Here is a 12,204-nt window from a genome sequence, read left to right on the forward strand (position 1 = left end):
CTTCTGTATTTTTTTTTATATTTTTTTTTTTTTTCCAGTATTTGGTATTTAATTACTTTTTTTTTATAAATCAAGTTTATAAATTTTTTTTAAAAAAAAAAAAAAAAAAAAAATTAAGAAAAAAAAAAACAAAAAAAAAATAATAATGAATTTATCAACGTCAACAACAAATACACCAATAGTAACAAATACAACAGGAACACCAACAACATCATCAACCGCAACATCAACAATAGAACATAAATCAGAATTAGAATCACTTGAAAATTATTTCACAGCATTACAAAAAGCAGTAAATGAAGGTATAAAATTAAATTATAATATCATTAGTAAATTTGATATAGTTTGTAATATTACACCATTATTTGAAGTTTTAAATAAACAAGAGGTTGACTCTATCACATTGAAATGGTTAAATCTATTAACAAGTTGTCTTGGTCAAGGTACTGGTGGTCCAGCTTTCTCATTAGTCATTGGTAATTTAATTTCAAAATTATTTGATCGTTCACCAAATGGTAGTAAATCCTCAACTTCAATAGTTAAAAATTTAATAACTCAATTACAAACAAAACAAATACAATCAAATTTAAAAATGTAATATTTAAAATATTTATTCAATATATATATATTTATTTATTTTAAGGTACTAATACTAAACTCACATTTACATGCATGCACAGATCAATTATTGATGTTTTATCAATTATATTTAAAAATAGTAAAACATTAGCAATTGTTTATATTCAAGAGATATTAACGATATTATCAAAGATGGTTAAAGTTTCAAGTGAAACATCAGGATTTAAAGCATCATGTATGAGATGTATTGGATGTTGTTTAGATAGTGTTGGATATACTAGAGGTGCAATTCATGTGGATACATTTAAATTGATAAAAACCATCTATCCAATACCAGTTGGGAATAGTGGTGGTAGTGGTGGTGGTAGTGGTGGTGGTAATAGTGGTATTGGTCAAATGTCATCATTACTTGCAACTAATAACGGTGTATTAGCAGCTGCCCAAGATTTTAAAATTGAATGTTTAAATTGTATTTTACCAATTGCAAAATATTATAATCAAAGTGATTCAAAATTATCAGGTTTTGATGAAAAGATTCTAACTTTTCTTCAAAAGATATTAGATGAGGATTCTTATCGTCAAAGATATAAATTATCGGAAACTTTAGCATTGGTTTTATCAACATTTTATTCAAAAGAGCAACAACAGCAACAACAACAACAACAATCATCATCGTCACAACAAAATCAATCACAAAATCAATCACAAAACCAATCATCATTATCAGCATCAGGTAAAGATCAATCATCGGTATTATCATCATCATTACAGGGTATTCAAACAAATCAATCAAATGGTGCACTAGGTAGTGGTGGTGGGTCAATTAAGAAATGGTCAATTGAACAATGTTTAAATTATTTAAATAATTTATTAGTAACAACATTGGTAAATAAAAAAGATATTAGAACCAATATTACAATGGGATATAGTATGTTTTTAAGGGAATTATCATTATCAGATATTGAACCATTAATTGATACTATTATTTCAACCATTTTAAAGATAATTTCAACACCATTTAATAAATTCATTGGCAATTTATCATCAAATTCAACAGTTTCACCAACACCACAACAAATTAGTGAACAAATTCAATTTAAATCTTGTGTATCATATATAATTAGAACTGGTTTAGGTGAAAAATTAAGTGAAAATGGTCAGCAAAGAATGTTACGTTATTTATTAACTTTGGTAACTTCATCAACTACAATACAATCAACAAGTACTCAGCCAACAGGTACTCAAACAACAGCCACTACAACATCATCATCATTATCAACAAGTACAAATTCAACTACAGCAATAACATCAGATTCAACATTAAATGAATTAATATTATATGTATCATTAAAAGAAAGTTGTTTATTAATTAATGAATTGGGTGAAGGTGGGTTGGGTGGTATAGTTGAAGATTATTCAGCACAATTGATACAATTATTCAGTGATCGTAATCAAAGTACAAGAGTATGGGCAGCAATTTGTTTAAGATCATTGGCAACTCATTTACCAAAATATATTTCACAATTTTTAACAGAATGTTTAACAAATTTAAATAATTTAATTGGTGAGATTGATAAATTATCAATTCAACCCGATTCATTGAAAAGAATTATGAATTCATTAAAGGGTAATTCACAAGGTTGCGCAGCATTAATTTCAACTGTAAAGACTACGGAATTGGGTGTACCAGCGACATTGTTAAATCAAATTACAAAGATTTCCTCATCGTTGTTGTCGAATCCAGATTTCCTCAATCCAGCTATTACATTGGCAAGATTGGAAGCAGGTTGGACCATTATGAATTCCTTGATCAAGTATATGGGTACAACATTTGTTGAATCGATATTGGTTAGTTTGTTTGGATTTTGGAAGAGTTGTTTCAATATTAGCACAGTTCATCCTACAGCAGAGAGGGATATAGTGATTTTTGCACGTACTAGAGCCGATGCATTAATACCCTTACATAGTTTAATAGTTTATAATAGTAAGTTATTGAATTCAAAAGTGATTGGCACAATAGTTAATTTCTTGGGTAATACATTGAAGACCGTTAGTGAATTGCCAGCCATTAGTACATCATTTCAAAGTTCAACCAATGAATTAACTCAATTGTTAGAGTATTATTTAATTCGTACATTCTTGGCATTGCCAGCTCAATCATTTGCAACCCATCATACCACATTGATGACTATTGTTACATCGTTAATATTGGATGGTGTTCAAAATACAATGTTTCCATCATTGTTACATCGTGATGACGAGGATGTATTATTACCAGATTTGAAATCAAGTTATTATCAATTCGAATTGAATTATCAAATACCATTCACAAGTCAAGATAGTTCAATGACATCATACACTGAAATCAATGATTGTTTCTCTCACAAGTTGACACAATTCTTAGAGATACGTGTTGTAAATAGTGCCATCGAGTTATTCTCTTATCTATTCGTTAACCAACCAGATAGACATAGAACTCAATTGATTGATCATCTTTCAAATTGTATTAAAGATACGAGTACATCGACCCTTCAAAAGAGTATTATGATAGTGAATTCATTGACAGCGATTCTATTCATATTAAAGAGTATGTCACATAATAATCAACGTTTTGGAAAGAGTGATATTACATCGACTGTACAAAGATTCGTTCAAAAGTATTTTGGTGATGTCAATGCATTACTTCGTAGAATTTCTTCCGAGTCTTTAGGTCTACTATGTAGAATCGAGGGTGATAATGTAACGTCAGCAATCATTTCCTCGTTGACTGAAATCATTAGAAAACCAGCTAAAGAAGTACCAGTTTCAGTTAGAGCCGGTTCTGCATTTGTTTTTGGTTGTATTCAAAGATCAGTTGGTGGTATGATGTCTCAAAAATATTTACCAACTACAATTGCAAATTTACATGTATTGGCACAAGATCAAATCTCACCAGACGTTAGTCATTATGCTTTACATTCATTGTTTGTCACAATTCAAACTAGTGGCTTTGATTTCACTTCATTCGCAGCGCCAACTCTAATGTTAATTCAATCATTATTAATCACCGAATCACCTCCATATTATCTATTGGGTAGAATTGTAAATTCAATCGTAGTTGCATTAGGTCCAGAATTTGAATCACTCAAAGATATCATGAGTCGTTGTAATAATACATGTTCAATCATTGAAAAGAGTACTGACCCATTGATTAAAGCAGAATCCATTTACTTCTATCAAAAATTAATCATGTTTGCTCCAAATTCAATAAATACCACCAAATTAATACCAAATTTAATTTCACAATTGAAAAGTCCCTCTCTATTACTTCGTGTTGCCTCTGTAACTTGTTTACGTCAATTAATTCAAAAACGTTCAAATTTCCAATTAGATATTCAACCATTGTGTGAAACATTATTTATGATGATTGATACTGAACGTGATTATCAATTACAAAAAGAATTAAAATTATTATTATTCACTTTAATTGATACCATTGGTCCTTCAAATCCTTCAACTTGGTTAAAAATTTGTATGGCTATAATTTTATCTTCAAAACAAGATGATAATTTATTAGATTCTTCAACTTCACCGATTAATTTAAAACAAATTAATAATAATCCAAATAATTCAAATAATACAGATAAACAACAACAACAAGAAGAAGATGATGAAGATTTAGATCAAAAAGTTGTTGTTGAAACATCAGAAAAAAAAATTGGATATGTTCATCGTTGGTTTACAAAAATATCAGCATTAGAATGTGTTAGAAGAGTTATATCAGTTGTTAGGGATGAACCAAAACATTTCAATATGGTAATTGCATCGAAATTACCAAATAAAAATGATTATTTAGTTTATCATTTACATAATTTAATTTCAATTTCTTACAAGGCAGCAACATCACAAATCGATTCAATGAGACCAGTTGGTATTTTATTGTTAAAGGATATTTTAGAAGGATTTTCAAAAGCTATCGATCCAGATTATGAAGGTCATTTATTGTTGGAATTATATCAAGCTCAAATTATGTCTGCGCTTAGACCTGCTTTTGATCCTGGTGCATTACCAACTCAACTTTCAAATGCTTGTTCAGTGTTTGTTAGTTTCATTGACTCTGCGGTCTACTATGATAGTGTTGCCATTAAAAAGGCTACAACCATTCTATCGAAACAAGTTAAAGATTTAAGAACTTTAAATTTCCCAATCTATAATGAAAAGACTACAACATTGGTACAGGTTTCCATACTTAAAGCGTTTGCACAATTGTATTTATTATGTCTAAAAGATCAATCATTATACTCAATTCTATCATCAGTAATTAATCCATTGTTAATTTATTTACGTGTACATTGGATAACTTTCCTAAAGGAATATTCAATGTTGGTTTCACAATCACCTCAAATCTTTCCATTATATAAACCAATTCTATTCTCACCATTAACTTATCAAGATAGTATTGAATATTTTAAAGATGCTTATCCATCAGTTATAAAAGCATTGAGTTATTTATTACATACTCCTTATTGGTTAATTGGTAGAGAAGATAGTAGTAGTGGTAGTGGTAGTAATATTAATAATAGTAGTGGTGGTAGCAGTGTTACAAATAGTTTACAATCATCAAGTAAATTAATTTCAAATTTAACACCAGAAGAAAAAGAATTTTTAAATGAAACTAAACCATTTGATGATTTTTATTTAATTTGGGGTTTAGCTTTAATGCCAATGGAAAGATATTTGGAAGAATCAATCAATGTTAATTTCAATGTAAATTTGATTTCATCATCATCATTAGAGATTCTATCAATTTTATTCCAATACAATAGTGGTGAAAATGCTACAGCAAGTAATGTAGTTCGTTCAACAGTTGATGTAATCCCTTTTGATATGATTAAAATGGATAAATTCAAAGAGTTTTGTTCAATTTTATTACGTATAAATACTTTTGAAAATGATCAAATTCAACTATTAATAATTGAAATTATTACAAATTTAATTTTAAATTTTGGTACTGATATTGAAAAATATCAATCAAAACAACAATTATCAAATTCTTCTTCTTCTATTAAAAGTAGTAATGATAGTATAAATAGTAATGGTGGTAATAATAATAATATATTTGAATTAATGATTCAAATTTTATTGAAACCATTAAATATAATCGATTTTTCTTCTTCAAGTGGTAGTAGTAGTAGTAAAAACTTTAATGAATCACAAGTTCAATATTATAGTAAATTATATCAATTCTATTTAATTTTAATTAAATATTTCGGTCAAAATGTTGAACAATTTGAAAAGTATTGCCCATTATTCATTTGTACAATCATTAAAGGTTTATCTTGCTCAAATCAACCAAATTTAATCACTTCTTCAATTCAATTATTAAATCATATCATTAAATCTAGAAATCAATTCCCTGACTCAAACTTTTCAAATCAATTAAATTTAATTTTAAATACTTTATTTTCAAATTTAATTGATATTTTAAATAATGATTTGTAAGTTTAAAAACCTTTTTTTTAAAAAAAAATAATAATTAATTTTGTTAAATGATTTATTAATATATATATTTTTTTTTTTTTTTTAAAATTTAAAAAGACATGAAATTAAACAAGGATTTTTATTATTAATTCCAATAATTTTAGTAAATACGAATAATTTATCAAATCAATCATTTGAAAAATCAATAGATTTCTTTAAAAAGGTATTATCATCTACAACTACAACTTTAACAACAGAAACAGAAACAGAAACAGAAAAATCAATATCAATACCAATTAAGGATAAAGTTTATATTCTTCAAGTTATTAGAAATATAGTTAATACAGGTTCACAACAACAATCAACTTCACAAGTTTATCAATATGCAAAATTACTTGTTAAAAATTTATTTTCAAATTTCTTTAGTTTATTAATTTTCCCATCCCCAATTGAAACTACAATTTTTAAACAAGAAGAAATTGAATTAAACAATGAATTAATTAAAATAATTATACTTTCTTTACCATTTTCTGATGAAAATAATAGTAAGTTTTTTTTTTTTTTTTTTTAATTAATTTTAATATCTTATATAACTAATTTTTATTTTTATTATTATTGTTATTATTTTAGAAGCAAATGTATTATCAGTTATAATTTCTAGTTTAATTTTATTCCTTCAACCAAATTCAAAAAATCAAACTCAATTCCACCACAATGTACTCCAAATTTTATTAAACTTTGCTTCTACACAACCTCAATTTAAAGAGGCAGTTTCAAGACTACCTTTAGATCTTAAACAACAATTAGAACAATCAATAAGACAAAATATTGAATCTGCTGCAAAGAAAGAGGTCAAAGTTGCTCCAAAACCTCAAATTCAATTAACTTTTGATTTCTCTAAAGTCGCTAATAAAGAGTGAACCCAAATAAAAAAATAAAATAAAATAAAATAATTTACATTTAAATCGATAAACAAATAAATAAATAAATAAAAAAAGTTGAATTTCTTGTAATATTTAATTAATTTGTTTTTTTATTTTATTTGTTAGTTTACTCCTTTTGCTATGTTGGGTATGTTTCTTATTTTTTTTTTGGGTGGTTGATTAGTTTTTGGTTTTCATTTTTTTTATTTTAGCACTGTCTATCTAGTTTTTCCACCTTTTTTTTTTTTTTTTTGAATAAAGATAAAATGCAAAAACATGAATTGATTAGAAGAGGATCGTTTTTTTTTTTTTTTTGATATAAATAAACTATTGTAGTATACAATTAGTATGTTATTTTTATTTATTTATTTTAGGTTTTTTAGTTTTTGTGAATTTAAAATGGTATGTTATTTTAGATTAGGTAATTAATAATTGATTGGTGGTGTAATTGTTGGAATTGGTTCATTTGTGTTTATGCTCCATTCTTTTTTAAATTTTTTGAAGGTTTAAATAATTACAGTTAAACCTGTATTTTTTATATTGTGCGTTTTCTGCAAAATGAAAATTAATATTGATAGTTGGATCTGGTTTAAATGCTTTGTTGTTTGTTTGTGGTTTATAAAGGGTGTGTATAATTTTGTTGTTTGGTTTTTTGTTAGTGACCAGTTTTTGTTTCCATTGCAATTTTTATATATAAAATATTTTAATTTGTCGTGGTTTATGAAGTTGATTGTGTGCTGACAATTGAAAAACAAATGACCATAGGGATCATTATTCATTTCATTGTTGCAAATGGGGCAAACTTTGTTGTGTAGATGATTAATCGGAAGACATCTAGTAAAGAATCTTTGCATTGTATCCAGGCCTTTTGGATCTTTTAATTTTTGAATTTTGACAAATAGTTGGTCGTATGTGTATTTCCATAATAGTTGTATTGATTGTTGGTGCGAAGTAAGAGGTAGATCTGAATATTTCTTTCCAATATAGTCTTTTGATTTGCATTGGTGATTGTTGAGTATTGTCGAGTAGATTTCTTTGAGTGTTGGTGGTAGTGAAATATTATTTGTGGTTAATATTTGAGAGGTTTGGTTTTTTGTTAATATTGGTTGTAGGGTTTGAACTTTATCTTTTAGATGTCCAATTTGAGTTGCATAGTTTTCCCATTCTTTTTTGATTTTTATAAGGTATGGAGAAGAGATTGATTTGTTGATGATTTGATCCATCCAACTTATCATGTATATTGAATTGTTTGCAGATTTATGCATATCCAAATCTTTTGAGCAACTTGTAGTAATTGTATATTCCACATACCCCAACCACCTTCTTTTAATGGTTTTAATGATCTATCATAACACATCAAAGGTAATTTTGCACGTGAATGGATGGTTGATGTGTTGTTTTCAATGGAATTGGTATTGAGAGTTGGTGATTCAGAATTTGCCGGAGAATTCATTAACCATGAGATTAATTTATTAATTTGAATTTCTTCATCTTTTGTAAATTCTTCAAGGTATGATAAATATGTTATTGGTGATAGTGAGTAGGTGTTTATGATGGTTGTTTTTGTTTTTAATGTTGTGCCACTAGTTTTCCATAGTACTAATGATTTATTCAGTGTTTTCATTGTTTCTGGTAATTTCCTATGTAAACCATTATGATTAAAGAAATAGCCAAGGACTCTTTCTGATTGATATTTTTTGGTTATTGGTATTCTTTTTGATTGCGGAATGTTGTTTATTATGTGTTTATCTGTGATTTTGTGGGGGTTGATTTCTATTATTGCACTTTTGTCAAAATTTAATGATGATGATGTTGAAGCGCAGAAATTATCGAAATGTTTAATTGATTGTTGTTGTTGTTCGTAGTTGATGTTGTATGTTGCAAATTGGGTAAATTTGATTATAATTTGTGGATTGGGTGAAATTGGTAATCCAATTATTGTATTGTCTGCATTTATTGTTCTTGCTAATATTTCAATTACAATTACAAATAAAGTGGCTGAGATTGGGTAACCTTGTTTTACACCTCTTTTAATATCGAATTTTCTGGTCGTTTTACCATTAATTGAAATTTTTGCTTATGAGTCAGATAATAGCTTGTTGATTAAGTTTATTAATTTTATTGGTATACCAATATGAATTAATGTTCTTTTAATACTATGGTGAGAGATAGAATCAAATGCTTTAAAGTCAAATAGTGTGATGATATGAGGTTTTTAGATTTGAGGTAGTTGATTAATTCATTGATGTTGATGATGTTGTCTATGATGAATCTGTGGGGTACGAAACCAGTTTGGTTGTTGTTGATGATGAAAGGAAGTATTCTCAGAAGACGTGCATTGATTACTTTGGAGAGGATCTTGTAATCAGTGTTTAGAAGTGTAATAGGACGACGATTTGATATGAGTTAGGGGTTGCCTTTCTTGTATATTGTGTGTATAAGGCCTTCGGTGAATTCTGTTGTGATGTGGTGAGGGTTTTCTAGTATATCGTTGAATAATGTAGTGAAAATTGGTTTAACTTGGTTTAAATGATTAATGTAGAATGCATTTGTAACGCCATCTGGACCGAGTGATTTGTTGCAGCTTCAACTTCATCTTGTATAAATGGTGAGTCTAAACCATTCCAATATTCATTTTTTATGATGGGCCATGTGTTTAGCATGAGCTGGTGAGTAATTGGACAACATATTTGTAAGCTATATAGATTTGTGTAGAATTCAACAAAAGCATTTTCAATTTGGTCGGGGTCGGATGTAATGATGTTACCATATTGGATTGATTCAATTTTTGCATCTTTTGATCTTTTGTTTAGTATTGCTGATAGATACTTGCATCAATCCAAACATATTAAAAAAACATATTAGGTATTTCTCCATTTATATGTTTTTTTAAATGGAGAAATACCTAATATGTTTTTTTAATATGTTTGTGTGGTTTTGATGTAATTTGTTTTTGTTACATATATTATTGTATTCAGCGATGCATTGTTCTTCAAGATGTTTGAATTTTGCTGCTTTTTCTAATGGTATTTGTTTTACACGTTGAGTTTGTTTGTCTTTGTTATATTGATAGTTTTTTAGAGTTTTAATAATTTTTGATTTTACTTTTGACCAATTTGAAAATTGATTGATTGATGTGTTATTGTGATTAGTTATTAAATGATTGATAATATTGATTGCTTCATGGTCATTTGCAGTACCAGATGATAATATCCATCTTTTCTTATGTTTTTTTATTTGAAAAGGTGAAGAAATTGTTGTTGATACTGGATTATGATCTGATAATGAAGATGGAATTTGGTGGACTTGTGAATATATATTTTCAGGGTCTATTCTATTGTATTGAGTATATATTCTATCTAATCTGTTGCCATGTGTATGAGTTGGAGTGTTTTTAAATTCACCTTGATCAATTAGACGGTGTTGGTATGTGTAGGATTGGATAATATCATATAATAGTGAATTGTCGTTGTGGATACAGTTGAAATCTCCTGCGATAATAGACACATGTTGGGATTGGTTTGGTATTGGGTTTGTTGAGTGGATGTGGGGAAGTGTTTGTAGTGAAGTTGAATATGAATTCTTTTTGATGGTATTATTTGATGCTGGTGCGTAAATTCCAAGAATACCAATTGGTAATTGATTTGGAAATATAACGTCTACTAAAATAGCTCTACCATCAATTGTTGATATGTGTTTGAGTTTGAGTGTGTTTGGGTTATGGTTAAGGATGATTACACCATTTCCTCGTTTGGTGACAGAGATGATATGATCGGGAAAATCATGTTTAAGTTGTAATGGTGATGAATTGAGTTCAGTGAGAATTGAGATTGTTGGACGAGGTGGAAGTTTTGATATAAGTAGTTGTAGTGTGTCAACAGCTTTTTGGTAGGAATTGTGTTGATTGTTTGGGTTTTCAGTGAATCCTCTACAATTCCATGTTATAAAGTTGATTTTTGAGCTCATACCTTACTAGGTTTGGCAGCACCAGTATTGACTGGTTGTGTAGTCAAGGCATTGCTGCTTCTTCTTGTATTTATTGTATTTGGAGTTGGTGCACTTGGTTTGTTTGGTTGAGATTGTAGAGGTTTTTGTGGTACAATTGTTGGATCGGTTGGATTGCTCATTGATAATGAGTTTTTCCCGTTATTATTATTTGAAGAATCACTTTTGTGTGAAATTTCATTATTGTTTTGGGATTGATTGTTAATATCAAGTGATTCATTTAGTGTAGCTTTTGAACCACTATTTTGAAGTGGGTTATTATTGCGATTGGAACTTGCAATTTCGTTGATTGGTGGGGTGTTAATGTTGTTTTTAGGTGGATGATTGTTATTGTTAATATTTGGGTTTTTGAGAGCATTTTTTATAGTTGTTGCCATATCTGCATTTTTTGCATGTTGAATTTTGTGTTTAGTGACACTACATGTTGCAGCTTTGATATATCTTGTGATACCAGATGGTTGTTCGATCTTTTGATCAACAATGTTGTGTGTGTGATCAATGTTATAATGTAGCTTTTAAACGCAACAGCATATGAGTATGTGACAGTAAATGATTCAATTGATGTACAACTGGTGAATTTGGTGAGGTTGTTTATAATTGCATCGTTTGCATGTTTGGGTGAGTACGTTTGAATGAATGTTTTAATGATTGCATAATCATTTGATGATATTTCGAATCTATAGTTGAGTTTGTGGATATTTAGTGCAAGTTTGTTTTGAAGGTTGATTATTGAAGTTAATTTATCAACGTTGCAATTTACGAAGGCAGTTGCACCAATTATTTTAAATGCTGATGGCGACAGTATATCTTCGAAGAGTTTGTGAATGTTTTTGTGAATTTGTTGAATTCTTGTGTCATCTTTAGAGGTTAATTCTTCACGGATGTGTGGTTGATTAAAGTAACACTTAATGTTGATGGTGTTATTGTTTTTTTCTAAGAAGGAGAGTGGTCTTGTGATTGATGGAGGTGCAATGATATCTAATTGATTATCAAGTCCTTTGTTAAGTGAGAATTGATTTGTTGGGGTTTGTTTTTTAGGTGTGTCGATTTTTGCACTTTTGTTTTTTGTTGTTGAGGTTGTGGAGGTATTATTTGTATTGGTTGTGTCGTTATCTGAATGATTTAACTGGAATTCAGTTGAGTGATCATCAGCCGTTGTTGAAAAGTATATAGGACGATAGCCCTTGCTTTATTGAGTAAAACTAGGGCAAAATTAAGTGGAATGAATGTGGTGGTG

At 28.4% G+C, this 12,204-nt stretch overlaps 3 protein-coding genes across 3 annotated transcripts; 1 reads left to right on the forward strand and 2 right to left on the reverse strand.

The window, feature by feature from the left end:
• Window positions 1–145: 145 nt before the first annotated feature.
• Window positions 146–6,959, forward strand: DDB_G0281353 (hypothetical protein; the record flags this gene model as incomplete). Its single annotated transcript, XM_635650.1, has 4 exons — window positions 146–594; window positions 720–6,056; window positions 6,157–6,584; window positions 6,670–6,959. 4 exons carry the CDS (start codon window positions 146–148, stop codon window positions 6,957–6,959), a joined length of 6,504 nt encoding a protein of 2,167 aa, XP_640742.1.
• A 509-nt stretch (window positions 6,960–7,468) lies between these two features.
• On the reverse strand, window positions 7,469–8,586 carry DDB_G0281355 (hypothetical protein; the record flags this gene model as incomplete). Its single annotated transcript, XM_635651.1, has 2 exons — window positions 7,469–8,127; window positions 8,274–8,586. 2 exons carry the CDS (start codon window positions 8,584–8,586, stop codon window positions 7,469–7,471), a joined length of 972 nt encoding a protein of 323 aa, XP_640743.1.
• A 901-nt stretch (window positions 8,587–9,487) lies between these two features.
• Window positions 9,488–11,344, reverse strand: DDB_G0281357 (hypothetical protein; the record flags this gene model as incomplete). The annotated part of the gene is made up of 3 exons (XM_635652.1): window positions 9,488–9,764; window positions 9,868–10,888; window positions 11,131–11,344. The coding sequence occupies 3 exons, from the start codon at window positions 11,342–11,344 to the stop codon at window positions 9,488–9,490; spliced, it is 1,512 nt and encodes a 503-aa protein (XP_640744.1).
• Between the last annotated feature and the right edge of the window lie 860 nt (window positions 11,345–12,204).

This window comes from Dictyostelium discoideum (genome assembly GCF_000004695.1).
Source record: "Dictyostelium discoideum AX4 chromosome 3 chromosome, whole genome shotgun sequence".
NCBI classification, from domain to species: domain Eukaryota; phylum Evosea; class Eumycetozoa; order Dictyosteliales; family Dictyosteliaceae; genus Dictyostelium; species Dictyostelium discoideum.